General features: G+C 34.3%; 1 protein-coding gene across 1 annotated transcript; it reads right to left on the reverse strand.

Annotated features, from left to right (window-relative positions):
- Positions 1 to 2,818: 2,818 nt before the first annotated feature.
- On the reverse strand, positions 2,819 to 15,944 carry LOC133180300 (DNA excision repair protein ERCC-5 homolog). Its single transcript, XM_061314847.1, has 14 exons — positions 15,856 to 15,944; positions 14,025 to 14,200; positions 11,934 to 12,184; positions 11,624 to 11,678; positions 8,334 to 8,477; positions 6,267 to 7,023; positions 5,595 to 5,887; positions 5,361 to 5,480; positions 4,902 to 5,115; positions 4,306 to 4,450; positions 4,062 to 4,150; positions 3,858 to 3,960; positions 3,638 to 3,722; positions 2,819 to 3,484 (listed from the first exon to the last, which is right to left on the reverse strand). Exons 1-14 carry the CDS (start codon positions 15,941 to 15,943, stop codon positions 3,020 to 3,022), a joined length of 2,985 nt encoding a protein of 994 aa, XP_061170831.1. The 5' UTR covers position 15,944; the 3' UTR covers positions 2,819 to 3,019.
- Between the last annotated feature and the right edge of the window lie 168 nt (positions 15,945 to 16,112).

A 16,112-nucleotide genomic window follows, 5' to 3' on the forward strand; every position in this document is an offset into this window, starting at 1 on the left:
CAATGAGAAACTCAAGCATCTTTTTAGTATCAATTATATACAATATTACAGGGTCATGCGATTCAGCAAAGACAGGGATTGCTTTTTCGGAATTCAAAAAATTATTAGAAATTTGGAAAAGTTTTAACAACCCCAAATTGCACCATTTTTAGTTAGTAGAATATTCCGTCTACCTGATCAAAACATAGGGCTCACGGCAGATGAGACCGATCGACAGGGGATGCTTACTCCTCCTAGGCACCTGATCCCACCTCTGGAATTTCCAGGGGACCGTGTTTTATGCCTTGTTCATAGATTTGTATTGTTTGAAGTTTTTTTTTCTTTTGAGATCGATCACTGTTCGTTATCTTCTCCTTTTTCATTAGTAACTCACTTTGAATGTTGAGCCTTTCTTTAATTGCTGCTTTTATAAAATTTACAAATGTTTTTTTTCTCATATAGAAAAAGTAATGATGTATTGAATATTTCATTATTTTCATTGAGTGTACACCATTACATTGAGTACACAATCAGGGGATTTTGGTTGTTACACAGAGTAATTAAAATAAATACATCATGCTGCCTTAAAACGTTAATTTTTGAGATGATTTTAAAATGGGGGATTTTTTTAATTAGTCTGAACGAAGGAAATCTGCATGAATAATATACTATACAAAAACACATGATCATAATAATACAGTATGAAGTGAGGGCTTTGACTTAAAGAAAAATACCTGACGTTTACAATGTTGAAATAAATAACTTGAGGAGGTCTAAGGTCCAAATGCAAATGCTGTTAATTTGGCTGATTTATAGTAGTCATATCGTTTTGTCTTTCAATTTGTGTGTACATATGTGTCTCTATGTATATATTAGTACATGTAATTCTATTCACATACAATGTAAAATTCCCTATTCTATTCTACACTATCCGAAATGTTACTGTATCGAGTCAGTTGACACTTTCCTTTGACAGCTGTTTGACAGCCCTTAGCGGAACCCTCTCTGACTGTGTCAATTTTAAGATCACCTGAGCTGAAAGCTCAAGTGAGCTTTTCTGATCATCTGTTGTCTGGCGTCCGTCCATCTCTAAATTTTTCACATTTTCGTCTTCTTCTTAAGAACCATTGGACCAATTTTCACCAAAAATAGCACAAAGCATCCTTGGGTAAAGGCGATTTAAATTTGTTTAAAAGAAGGACAAAGTCCCCTTCCAAGGGGAGATAATTAAGACAAGATGCCCATGCACTCACTCGGGAAATTCATAATTATGGTCCTGCTGTTTTTCAAAAGCAGAATGAATTTTCCCTATCTTTTCCTATGTAAAACTTTGATCACATATTGAGGCTTCATCCCACCCCTGGGGGTCATGATGTGAACAAACTTGATTCTACACAATGCTAGGATGCCTCCATACAAATATGACTAATGATGTCTTTGCTGTTCTTGAGAAGATTTTTAATCATTTTTCCTATGAATGACTATGAAATACTTTTGAATACCACTGTGGCCACACCCAACCCCAGGGGGTCATGATGTGAACAAACTTGAATCTACACTACCTGAGGATGCTTCCATATCAACATGACTAATCATGATTTTTCTGTTTTTCACAAGAAGATTTTTAAAGATTTTTCTTTTTACTATGTAAATTTTTGATTGCTCATTGTGGCCCCACCCTATCCCTAGAGTCATGATTTGAACAAACTTGAATTTACACTACCAGAGGATGCTTCCATATCAATATGACTAATCATGGTAGTGCTGTTCTTCACAAGAAGATTTTTAAAGATTTTCACTATACAATCCTATGTTAAACTTTGATCCCCCATTGTGGCCACACCTACCCATTGGTCATGATGTACCACCAATGGTAGTCAAAATTTTGCAAAGGAATACATGTATATAAGGAAAAAAATCTGCTGATGGAGAACAGCAGGGCCAAAGTAACTCAGGTGAGCATTGTGACCCATGGGCCTCTCATTTCGTTCAAATAAATATTGTTATTTTTAAACCTAGTGCAATTCTGTTAATGACCGAAAGCGACAATCAATATTATATCAATATCCGTTCAAAAATCTTAGAAATGTATATTGGCCCAGAAACTGAAGAAAATAATCATTAAAGTATTAAAACAACTGGAATTTCTGTAAACAAATCCACACCTGGATATGCAGTGGGTAAAAATGTTATTGTAATTATACATATGTTCAAAGATCTTTTTAATTTAAAAACAAATATTTCCTCAGAAACTGGAGAAAATAATTATTAAAGTATTAAAGATAACGGGAATGTGAACAAATGCACACCTGGAAATGTAGTAGGTGAAAATGAATGGAAATTTGATTTGATTTGAAAAGATAGACTCAGTCATGGGTCTAGACAATTATCAGCAAGTTCAAAATTTGGTTCCTCGGTTTAATGCACTTGAAAATATTCACAAATAAACAACGAACTGAAAACTCAAAAGGCAGACATTGACATAAAAAGGATTTTAGGGTAATATAAGGGTAGCCGACACCTTTTTTATTACTCTTAGTTACTATGACGCAGACAAATACAATATTGATAAACTATTTTATGTGATACTGTGCACTTATGTTTCATCTATTTACATGTTCTATAATCATTCACTGATGTCCACAAAGTATACTGAATATAAAAAGTAACAATTTCCACTTTGTATACAAGTTTTTGTGAGCATTAGTGTTTGATTCAATGAGTATTGTAGAGGTAACCACATGAATACTTTGAAACAAGAAAATAAATACCTGGAACTCAGTTGTTCCTTGTAAAAATTACCAAACTTTACAAATCACGAGAGCTATTTACGACACTGTTTAGTATTTTATTAAATAAATAAATTAAATTCCATGAGTAAATAAATATTAACAAAATTTTCTAATGAAAGACAAATGCAATACAACCTGTATGTCATAATTTACAATACTGGTATGACTTTGCATTCAATTAACTTTTCATTTGTCCTCTTATTAATAAACTGTTGCCAATTTCACATCATTTTTTTTTAACTTTCACATCATTTTTGCCAACTTTCATAGTCTAGATTTGCCAGGAGGTCATCATCATCGTTGTCATCATCCATATCATCATTTTGGTCATCTGAACTGCTCTCCGACAGATTGACCTCATCTTTGTATACAGGCCTCTTTGTATTCTGGGTTTTCTTAGCAGGACCTTTCCCTTTCCCCCTCCCCCTTCCTTGGACAGATTTTGAACCTTTTCCCCTTGCAGGTCTCATATGGCTATTGCTCACTCCTTTTGATTTTTTAGTGCTTTGATCATTGGTTACTTTCACTCGTTTTGTTTTTCCATGTTCATCATCCTTCCTTTTAGATTCAGAATCAATGACTACTTTAGTTTCTGTTTGTTTTTCTGGAGAGTCATGGAACTTTTTGAGAGCCCTTTTTAACCTAACACTTTTCAGCTTTTTTGGTTCCATGAAGTTCTCCGGTTGGAAGAAAGAATTTATTCTAGTCTGTGTCTGAAAATCAAATCAGTTTGTATAAGAAGTGATAATTCTTTTCCACTCATGAAATTTGTCATCCATATTACAAACTCTGTATACTTACAACCACACATTTTCACATGATCATATATTTAAATATCAATTATGTCCTTCTCATTTATGACATACCTGGGAGTCCTTGAGCTTCTGAAGAACTGGCAATAAAACTTCATCCGTTTTTACTTTTGTCCAACCCAGCTTTTCTTTTGCATATCTTTATAAAACATAAGGATTTAATACTCATTAGGAGCTTCCAAAAAAATGCACAACAGATAACCCATGATTTGATTTCCAAAATCGTTTGAAATATCAAAGCTATTTTATATGGTTGTTGTGGGGTTAAGGATACTCTCTCAGAAGGTCAAGGTCAGGGAGGACCCAGGAGAACGCCTCTTCTGAATCATCCACTGTGGGTTTCAGGTATGCATCCACTATTCTGTGGTCTGGAAAGCCTGCAATGTAAAATTGATGACAAATTACACTCAGTATTATACAACATATATTACATTTTAAATGCATAATTTTTGGCCAAGTAAAAATCAAGTAAATATACCCTCATTAACTTCCAGCTGCCTTAGTTTTGATCGGACTTTGCTCACATTTGGATTTCTTTTCTTTTTCTGGCTTTCTTCCCACCAAGATCTTTTGAAAAATAAAAATGGAATACTTAAGATTCCTTTCAGCCTATGACTTTAAACGTTTCTCTGTTGATGTTCAGTATGATACACAAATTGTTTGCCATCTCCCACTTTCAAAGACAATAAATAAGTTGACCTGTTTACTCTTTCCTGACTTACTTGAAGGCTTGTAGGGAGGAGATGTCTGAAGCAGGGAACTCACTCAGGATCTCCATAGCTGTCACAGGCCCCACCCCCGGGATTCCATCTGTGTAGTCACTCCCACACAACAAGGCCATGTTTATCAGGATTGCACGACTCAGACCTACAGTCAGCAATTGAGAAATCAGTTTAACATGGGATAGTTCAGATTTTATCGTACATTATTTATTCTCCATTCTCCAAAACTAAATTTGCTGTGGAATTGGCTTGCCCCACTCCAAACTAAATCACACGTTCATACAACTGCTTGAAAATTCTCTCCTCAATTTAGACTTGATTTAATGAGTATTATGAGAAATGCGTAAATAGTGAAATATGTGTTTCACTGACATACTTGATACTGAACAAATATCTGTACAATACTGTACAGTGTTTTCCCTTTATTTCAAAGTAAAGGGTTAGAGATCAATTGTGACAGGCTTTGGGTTGAAGTTTATGACAAATCTCTTTGGACCACACAACAATTAAATGTTGATTTTTTTTAATTTCAAATCAGCCAATTTGGCCAGTAGTCGGTTCTTAGGAATAACATTGCTGTAAAAGCTGTCTCTCACCTAGCTGACTTTGTATGCTTTCCTTTTGATAAAACTCTACCGTCCGATCTTGGTTGAAAAAGTTTTTATATACACGTCTCCCACCAAACAACCAGATGTCACTATCGTCTGTAATGGTGCCATGAGTGAGATTAATTGAGTCCAGCCATGCACACTGAGCCTCTGCTTCTGTTGGACTCAGTACATACGGCACCCCAAACAATCTGAGTAAGTCCTGCCGAGTAATTGTATACATCAATACACATTCAAAATTTGAACGCAGGACTCTTTGGCATAATCAAGGATTGGAAATCTTCTTTGTCGGTTCTTTCATGTATATTTTTTATTATTTTTTTCTGTTACATTCATGAATTAAGGATTTAATAGGTATTCATAAATTCCTACAATATAAGTTGTATTGATATCTTTAGAGATACTAGTATGTTAATGTCCAGAAGAAGGTTTGGTTCACATACAGACCTGAGCCTCCAGAAACATCTGGTCAGAGAGAGACGTAGCGAGTCTCTCCTGTCGACCCCTCTCCTGCTGTAGTGAGCGTGACTCGAGTTCTAGTTCCTCCGACACCCTGTTTACATCATTCTGTTGGAACAGAGACACCAGTAATCATCATTAAGATTTAAAGAAAGAATTTAAAAAATTTTACAAACAGAAAACGACCTCTTCTCATTCTTGTACGAAGAACTTAATGAATACCTCAACTAATTCTGTAAACTGTTTCACCAGGTCTCTGGTTGCCTCTGGACTGGATTCTATGGTTTCTGACTCGGCTTCAATGTGTTCTGGTTCACTTGAGTACTGGGGTTCAACCTCAGGGACTAGTTCTTTGTGTGGTTCAACCTCAGGGACTAGTTCTTTGTGAGGTTCTTCATCAGGGACTGAGATAAGGTCTTTTTCTGGCTTTGAGGTAGTGGTAAATATATCAGCTGGAAACAGCTCATCTGGACCCACATTTTGGGGATCAATGGACACTTCAATGAATCCCTCATCTACTTAAAATAAAATGTTTGAAATTTCAGTTACAAGTTGCTGTTATACAAAGCTCAGAGCAGTTTAATATAAAAACACTGATACTACAACTTAAATTGTTACAAACATCAGTGTCATGTTTTTTTTTATCCTAATGTAAGTTAATATGTGTATATTCTGTAAACCAACTATTATTTGCGACATCTTTTAATCACGATACTTCAGCCTGGAATCCATCTGCAACTACTAATGTTCGCGAATGAGGCAACATTCTACATAAATGCATAAGTGAATAATTGGTTTGCGGCAAGAAATATCTGCAAATGAATGAAGGTCGCGAAACTCACGGATACTTCTTGCTTGCGAATAAAAGTTGGCTTACAGTATATTATCACACACCTTCTGAATCTCTGGATTCATTCTCGTTAGGCTTCTCTTCCTCACTCTCTTCATCTACAGATACTTGACTGCTATCCACATTCCGGGTAATTGAGGTAGAACTGACTTTGTTCAATTCTGCAGCGGCTATTTCCTGAGATTTTATGTGAGACTGAGATGTTTTGTTCTTACTTTTGCTAACTTCCATCTGTCTTCTTGAAATGATATTGTCTGTTTCATTGTTTTCCTCATCTGAATCACTAATGTCTATCACTCCTTCACTTTTAACAGATTTATCAGGACTTTTCACTGATGATTTCTCATCTTTAATCCCATTTTCATTATTTTTCTGCACTTGACACTCAATATTTCCACCTCCTTCTGGGAATTTTTCCCTGTCCATTCCATGGTCACATATTTCAGTATCACTTTCTACCAGATCATCCTTATAATTTTTAGATCGTTCCTCCTTTCCTTCTACTCCACTTATAGATTCCTCCCCCATTTCCTCTGCCATCTCTGTTTCCTCCTGAATTCTGTTAATTTCCTCCATTTTACGTTTATTAGTTAATCCTTTGATGAGGATGAAATGTGAATTGTCATCAGACAGAATCCGACGAGTCTGAACCTCGGTTCCCGCGGTGTGCTCACCGAGATCCTGTGTAATCGCTCCAGAAACCTGGATGTTCATTTCTTTTCTCACCTCCTCGATCTTATTTGACAAATGGCTCTGTTTCAGAATTTTTTTCATTTGGAAACTTGAGAAGTCATTCGAATCCTGTAAAATATAAGAAAAAGAAAAATATCCTTATCCATCTTTCCCTGTAGTAATATTTTTTTTGAATTCTGTGAATACTGGAAAAGAAACTGTGATCTCCTGAACTTTTTCCTTGGGTGCTTAAGACCTCAAAAATCAATCCTAATTGCAAAAATCTCCTTGAAAATCAGAAAAAAATATTAACTCTCATTTGTTTTTTTTTGTTTTTTTTTTTGGATGAAACATTAATCTACTCTTTGAAATTTCAAAGCAATCCAGACCCTGAATTAAACAACATCCTAAAAAAAATCTACATGTCATACGAAAGGAATGTAAGGTTATGACACTTTTCCTGTTAAGTAAGCTCTAAGGCCTGTTTAACAGAGTGAACATTTGCGAGCGCTCACCTAAATTCCTTATCCCTCCGACAGAAATGTTCGCGAGCGCTCGCCAACGTTCGCTCTGTTGAACAGACCTCAGGTTTGCAGTGCCTTGACGTCATATGCTATTATGACATCATATCTACATGTGTAGCTAGTTCAGAGAATTTACTACAGCTGGAACACTGCAATATTTTATGGACAGCCTTATCCTAGCCGCACGAGTTTGAAGTCCCAACTTCTCTTCTTTCATGTATTTTAACCTCCAAATCTCAAATCCTCCAATATCTCAAAGTTTTTTTTTCTTGTCCCCATTGATTTATAGATAAGGAAGTTTGACTGTATACAGTAACTCATTAAAAAGGGTCTTTGGATGATCCAATTTCCAGACACAGAAAATTGCTCCAAATCAAAATGAATAACCTTTACATAACCTCAGGAAGAACAAGATTTGTGTATCAAGTAAGTCTTTTTAACTAACCTCAGGAAGAACAAGATTTGTGTATCAAGTAAGTCTTTTTAACTAACCTCAGAAAGAACAAGATTTGTGTATCAAGTAAGTCTTTTTAACTAACCTCAGAAAGAACAAGATTTGTGTATCAAGTAAGTCTTTTTAACTAAACTCAGAAAGAACAAGATTTGTGTATCAAGTAAGTCTTTTTAACTAACCTCAGAAAGAACAAGATTTGTGTATCAAGTAAGTCTTTTTAACTAACCTCAGGAAGAACAAGATTTGTGTATCAAGTAAGTCTTTTTAACTAACCTCAGAAAGAACAAGATTTGTGTATCAAGTAAGTCTTTTTAACTAACCTCAGAAAGAACAAGATTTGTGTATCAAGTAAGTCTTTTTAACTAACCTCAGAAAGAACAAGATTTGTGTATCAAGTAAGTCTTTTTAACTAACCTCAGAAAGAACAAGATTTGTGTATCAAGTAAGTCTTTTTAACTAACCTCAGGAAGAACAAGATTTGTGTATCGAGTGAGTCTTTTTCTCCTTTCTTTGAGTTCACTCAGAATCTCATGTTGGATCTCAGAAGGTAAACTTTTAAACTCAGGTGAGTCAATATCTACATCATCCAAGTTCTGAAACTCATCCTATGAAAAAAATTCATAAATACGAGGGCTGTTCGGAAATTATTGAGACAATGTGTATATTCTTTTTTCTAATGAACGTCTTTTGGTGAAAATTTGCATATACATTTGACAAATACTAAGAATTAATAAAAGCAAAAAATATTTTACAAATGTTTTATTTCTTCTTTACAGTGGTATATTAATGTGCCAATGGTAGGGGTACCCGGCACAGTCACGAAATCAGATATTGAAAAAATGTAACACCAACGTTCAAACTCCCGGTTGACCAATAGTAAGAGCGAAAATAATTCAATTTATGTATATAATTTTTGAATTTGACTTTTGACTTCATTTTGCGGAAGTTTGTTAGAATTTCGATCAGAAGTACGGAAATCATAAATAAATTTAAGCGCGACATAGAAATCTGAGAATGACGACAAAATGGATTTTGACGTCAAGGCGGCGCAGCGAGCATACCTATAATTTTGTGTAGCGCTATGGAGAACTATTTCCAGACTAAACGACCTGCTAAAACAATATTATAACAATGAAAAAAAAACATGCCTTAGGGTTTTATTTTTTCATTTGTATCAATTTTTTTCTTGCAAAATATTCAACAGGAATAAATACAAGAGCTCCGGACGACCATCAATTATTACGGACTAAATAACGTTGACCCGCGTTGCATTAATCGGTACTGCAAGATGCTAATTCAACCTGTATATGACACCTCATGTATTTTTTACACTGAGGTAGCAACAGCACACATTTATTTTAATTTATTTTTGAAAGAATTGTTTAAAAAAAGAGACATTTGATTTTGGAATGTTATATGTGATAATAGAGAAAGATGATTAAAGACTTCCCGATCGTTTCACATGTGAAAACATCTCCGGCTGACGTGACGTTAAAATGACGTAGCGATGCTGCTCCAGGTCGATAGACATATGCATGTTTATAATTTCATCGCATATTGTCTAATTATCATTTAAAGTAGAAATTTTGCACATTTGTTTTATTCGTTCTTTATAAAACGTTGACGAATTTTCATGAATTTATCTCTGGCCTTTATGGAGTAAAAGTAAATGTCTCAATAATTTCCGAACAGCCCTCGTACATGTAAGATGTTAATCATCCTCGCAAGCCAGGGGTCCTGAGACAACACGTTGCCGTTGAACCCCTGGCATATTTCATTCAATATTCGTGGGCTTGCTACTCTCATTGATAAGCACCAATCAAATTAAAGCTTTCATAAATAGTTAGATAAGGATTCAGTTGACACGTCAAATGCACATGTTACAAGTTGTTTATCACAGAATGGCTTAATGTGATTGGTTGAGAGATAAGAAAAACCAGAAGTCTCTGACGAGACTGTAGCTCTACTGGTTGCATTTATAAAGGAAGATAAAAGTAGCACTTGGACTTGAAACTTTGCAACAGCAATAAATAGAATAATGATCCTTAGTTTAGTCTCTTTTGTGGCAAGATTTATTATTATATCAGACTAAAACTGTAGGAGGAGTAGCCTTTTAAAACAATTTTACAGAAATTTTGATTTAAGTAACCATGGCAACATCATTCAACAAAATCAAAAAACAATAACATCAATTATGTATCTCTGTAGTCTACTTGTATGTCACATTATACTGAAATCAGACAAAAAAGTGTAGGAGTAACGTTTTGAGGGTATTTCAAGAAAATTTCTATTTTTAGTATCCAAGGCAACACTGTTCACCGAAATCCGAAACTGGTACAGAAAATTAAGTATCTTAGTGTAGTTTACTTGTGTGCTAAGTAATACTAAAATCAGACCAGAACTGTAGGGGTAGCATTTTGAAGGTATTTCAAGGATATTTCTATTTTTAGTAACCATGGCAACAATGTTCATCGAAATCAGAAAATCAATATAAAGAATTATGTATCTTAGTGTAGTCTACTTGTGTGCCAAGTTATATTGAAATCAGATCAAAACTGTAGGAGGAGTAGCATTTTGAAAGTATTTCACAGAAATTTCTATTTTTAGTAACCATGGCAACACCGTTCATCGAAATCAAAAACTGATACATAGAATTATGCATCTTAGTGTAGTCTACTTGCGTGCCAAGTTATATTGAAATCAGATCAAAACTGTAGGAGGAGTAGCATTTTGAAAGTATTTCACAGAAATTTCTATTTTTAGTAACCATGGCAACACCGTTCATCAAAATCAAAAACCGATACACAGAATTATGTATCTTAGTGTAGTCTACTTGTGTGCCAAGTTATATTGAAATCAGATCAAAACTGTAGGAGGAGTAGCATTTTGAAAGTATTTCACAGAAATTTCTATTTTTAGTAACCATGGCAACACCGTTCATCGAAATCAAAAACCGATACACAGAATTATGTATCTTAGTGGTCTACTTGTGTGCCAAGTTATATTGAAATCAGACCAAAACTGTAGGAGGAGTAGCATTTTGAATGTTTTTCACAGAAATTTCTATTTTTAGTAACCATGGCAACACCGTTCATTGAAATCAAAAACCGATACACAGAATTATGTATCTTAGTGTAGTCTACTTGTGTGCCAAGTTATACTGAAATCAGACCAAAACTGTAGGAGGAGTAGCATTTTGAAAAATTGTTTACAGACGGACAGACAGACAGACAGACAGACAGATGGACGGACGACGGACACCTTACTATCGCATAAGCTCTTCTGGTCTCTGACCAGTAGAGCTAACAATCAAGATTTGTGATTTTCCCAAAAGATGTCGCTACAGTCAGCCAACAAATATTGAATGATATGCCATGGGTCCAACGGCAACGTGTTGACTCAGGACCCCTGACTTGCGAGGATGGATGTTAATATATATTTACAGTTATCAAAAACATGAGTACTAGGTGTAACCAAAAAAATATGTTTATATTTCAAACATTTTATGAACATATTTCAAAATAAAACAATATTTATGGCATCAAGTGCCAAGTTTGATAAATGTGTATAATATATTTGATACCTACATGTAATAACAATGAAAGCTTTATATACATATCGACTCATTTAAAAATCTTTTTCAGCTAAAAAGTTCCTTCAATAAACATGTCTTGATAACACATGTGTAGAACATCTGTTGAATAGTTTTAAATATAACTACAAAATCTCATTGTATTTAACCTATACCTACCTGAAATATGGTTGCATTTGAAGTAACTTCCTCCCAAGGCTGAAGTTCCTGGGCTCTTAAAAAAATTAGTCAACATTTACTACTTCTGTCATTTAAAAAGAGGTTGTTTCACATGTTAAATTTAGTATATATTCATATTAATATTTGCCCTACATAAGATAAGATTTATTGATACCAATTTGGGGCCCCTCAAAGCATACAAGTAAAGAATAATATACACAAGAAGAAATTCAAAATTGATAGCCCTACATATACACAATAAATATAATCAGAATTCTGCATGACCAGATGATATTTTTTTCCTGAATACCTTACAAATTCTTCAGGTGGGGGTGGTAACTGAAAAAGATCTCGTTTTTCAGCTGTTTCCTGTGTCTGACTTGATGTTGAAGGCTGAGCAGAAGTTGAGGGCTGTGACGCATTGGAGTTACCTGCTGTAGAGGCGTGTCCTTTGTTTAGCACCTCCTTTAGGGCATGGCTTTTTAGAAGATTATCCAGTAACTTTTTAGATGCTTTATCACCTTCATCCTCAGCCATCATCTTTCTCTCTCTTCGAGAGGCCTGAAGGACAAATATTTCTCAAATACATCTGGTAATTTCTAACTTGTTTAAAAAGTACTGGTAATCAATTGTTTTATTGTTTAAGTCTATTATATTCAAAACAAACTGACATATACGAGGGCTGTTCGGAAATTATTGAGACATTTACTTTTACTCCATAAAGGCCAGAGATAAATTCATGAAAATTTGTCAACGTTTTATAAAGAACGAATAAAACAAATGTGCAAAATTTCTAATTTAAATGATAATTAGACAATATGCGATGAAATTATAAACATGCATATGTCTATCGACCTGGAGCAGCATCACTACGTCATTTTAACGTCACGTCAGCCGGAGATGTTTTCACATGTGAAACGATCGGGAAGTCTTTAATCATCTTTCTCTATTATCACATATAACATTCCAAAATCAAATGTCTTTTTAAACAATTCTTTCAAAAATAAATTAAAATAAATGTGTGCTGTTGCTACCTCAGTGTAAAAAATACATGAGGTGTCATATACAGGTTGAATTAGCATCTTGCAGTACCGATTAATGCAACGCGGGTCAACGTTATTTAGTCCGTAATAATTGATGGTCGTCCGGAGCTCTTGTATTTATTCCTGTTGAATATTTTGCAAGAAAAAAATTGATACAAATGAAAAAATAAAACCCTAAGGCATGTTTTTTTTTCATTGTTATAATATTGTTTTAGCAGGTCGTTTAGTCTGGAAATAGTTCTCCATAGCGCTACACAAAATTATAGGTATGCTCGCTGCGCCGCCTTGACGTCAAAATCCATTTTGTCGTCATTCTCAGATTTCTATGTCGCGCTTAAATTTATTTATGATTTCCGTATTTCTGATCGAAATTCTAACAAACTTCCGCAAAATGAAGTCAAAAGTCAAATTCAAAAATTATATACATAAATTGAATTATTTTCGCTCTTACTATTGGTCAACCGGGAGTTTGAACGTTGGTGTTACATTTTTTCAATATCTGATTTCGTGACTGCGCCGGGTACCCCTACCATTGGCACATTAATATACCACTGTAAAGAAGAAATAAAACATTTGTAAAATATTTTTTGCTTTTATTAATTCTTAGTATTTGTCAAATGTATATGCAAATTTTCACCAAAAGACGTTCATTAGAAAAAAGAATATACACATTGTCTCAATAATTTCCGAACAGCCCTCGTACAGTTCACTCTGCTAGCTGGCTGATATATTGAACATCAATATTTCAAATACCATGCATGGATGTGTCAAAGTTAACTGGAAGTCCAAACCACTTTTCCTTTATGTATTTTAACCTCAATATCTCAAACCCTTAGATATCTTTTTTTTTCCTCTAGATTTTCCTTGGCCCGCCAGAGTTTTAGAAATGTAGTTTGATTGTAAAATGTAAACAGCTCAATCAATTCCAAATTCTTAGAAGGTTGAGATTGTAACTCACTTTGACAAATCCCTGGTTTTCGACAAAACAGTGTTTGAGGTAAAGATGTTCAACTGTATTTCTCTTTATGAGATGTTAATTTATAGATATTCTCCTTGGTTTTTAAGATGCATAATACTGTGGTCTCATTTTACACATGCACAACATGCATGAGGCGTACTAACTGAAAGTAATATACTTATTTATTTAAGTCCTATGCAGTGGTGGATTTAGAGCAGCTTTAAACTATCCTGGATCAACCATATAGCTTAACAAAGATCAAATTGTCCATTACATGCATAAAAGTAAAACATGTATTAAAAAATTCATCTGTGCAACAATTTACAACTACAAACTTCAAGATTTAAATATAAAAATTTTGCAGAAAATGAAATAAATCATCAAGAGTGAAACCTCTTACCATTGTCTGCTTTTTAAGCTCGGGAACACTCCCATCAAACACAAACACAGGTTTGATCTTGTAGTAGAGCAGTTTACAGACTCTGGTAAAAAGAACATGTAGGTGGGCGTTTGGTAGAGGGTTCCCACTTTTGTCTCTCATACCCTTCACTGCCTGATGTAGCCATATACTCACGTCTATAGTCCCATGGTTAAGGTGGCTCAATAATACTGTTATTCATATTTCAAAATCATATTCCTCTAATTATTTGAAATTTCAAATATACCATCATAGTTGATATGTTGCTTATTATTTATGCCGCGCCATCTCACGCGCAGAGCTGGACTCAGAATGGTGGCTGTACCCGTAAAGTGCAGTCTATCCAGTCAATATAAAAACACACTCTCTACCATCGGCTCATACATTCAACTCTGTCACTGGTTCGCATATATCACAGTGTGTAGCACAAGAAATAGTGCGTTTGTTTTAATTCACTATAAATATTTCTCTGTGCTAATGTTTGTCTTTTAAGGTAGATATTTCCTAAATAGGTATAGAACTATTGGTATAATTTGAAATAATCCTTGGAATATCATGTTTTCTACTTTATGTCAAAAATTTTGATGCAAGCTCATATTGCAGAGGTTTCTGAGAGAGGAACGAGCAATAACTCTACATAGGAGATTGATAAAAACTAAGAATACCCACTACTAGTACATTAAATATTACAGAATTATACCAACTCATTCCAATAAAGAAACAAAGGATACCCACTGTTAGAACATTAAAGGACTTAGCGCATGTTTCCAAATTATTTGAAATTAAAAGTGTATTACGTTCCTTATGACCACAATTTATAAATTCTGTGTTTTTACTGTGGATAAATCCCGGTAATTAACCAATTATTGACTCAAATGAAAACCCCTGAATAAAAAATTTAAGTTAATTAGATAGCGATCATGTGACCCTGTGACGTCAAAGGCGACAATGGCTGATCAGCTCTTCATTAATCTAACTAAAATATACACGATACAACCTGAATTTTCTGCGTTGTGGACGACCAAATCACTTATTTTATCGATATAAATTGAATATTCAACCTTATATGTTAGAATTGTCAGCAAGAAAAAATCTGAAAAATCTGTTAACTTTGTAAAAATAGCAGCAACGATAGCGAGGGAGACGCAGCGAAGACGAAGAAACTCGCCATAACAATGCAATTTGATTTGTCATCTTATCACATGTATTAACTTATTTGATTCACAAATTAAACATTATATAACTTTGTTATTCTTCGTTTTGTATATAACATTAATTTATGCAAGTCTTCATATGTTTTTTAAAGGATGGCGATCTTGAAAAGTAATTTCCCGATCACGAAACATTGCCGTAATTAGAGCTACAGATTCTAAATGTTTTGAATAAAAAACGAAAATATCTTAAAAGCCTTATACCTTAGAACTAATTAATGTTCTATAGTAATTAAAAAGCATATAAGGAATTAATTTTTTCAGCATTTTTCGTAATTAAGCTGCATTTGTCGTTGATAACTCCGTAAATAGTGTGCATATTCTCATCTCTCTATCACCGAATTGTCGCCTATGACGTCAGAGCAGTATTTCGCCGAAATCCGACTGAAATATGCATATTGCCGTATTTGAATTTCAACTCTCCATATCTCTTAAAATATGCTTTCAATAACGTTTATTGTATTCAGTACTTTAATAAATATGGTTATAGACAATATTTTTCATAAAATTACGATTTTTGAAAGATCATGCGATAAGTCCTTTAAACATTACAGAATCACAGAATCATACCAACTCATTCCAATATAGAAAACAAAGGATACCAACTGCTAGAACCTTTCCTTCTAAAGACTGAAGGGAAACAGGTCGTCCAGTCGGTTGGAGTAACTGCCATAATCCTTGCACACCCATCTTTAATCGTTAGTCACTTGGGAAACCCAGACATGAATAATGCTGCGTGGAAGGAGCATAATTTTATAACAACCCTATGTTAAACTTTGATAACCAAATGACATATTCATACCTAAAAATACTACTTACAAGTTGTAATAATATATCAATGACAAACTCTATGAGAAGC

The sequence above is a fragment of the Saccostrea echinata genome, unplaced genomic scaffold (assembly GCF_033153115.1).
Source record: "Saccostrea echinata isolate AGI-Se365-2 ecotype Australia unplaced genomic scaffold, CSIRO_AGI_Sech_v1 ptg000006l, whole genome shotgun sequence".
NCBI classification, from domain to species: Eukaryota; Metazoa; Mollusca; class Bivalvia; order Ostreida; family Ostreidae; genus Saccostrea; species Saccostrea echinata.

Bases quoted from the DNA above. Each gene is read 5' to 3' on its own strand.
- LOC133180300 (XM_061314847.1), bottom strand. From the start codon at position 15,943: ATGGGTGTGCAAGGATTATGGCAGTTACTCCAACCGACTGGACGACCT. The intron at 5,481-5,594 runs GTATTCATTAAG...CTGTTCCAACAG, and splicing joins AGTTTACAGAATTAGTTGAG to AATGATGTAAACAGGGTGTC. The intron at 4,151-4,305 runs GTAAGTCAGGAA...ATTTTTCAAAAG, and splicing joins TCCTCCCTACAAGCCTTCAA to ATCTTGGTGGGAAGAAAGCC.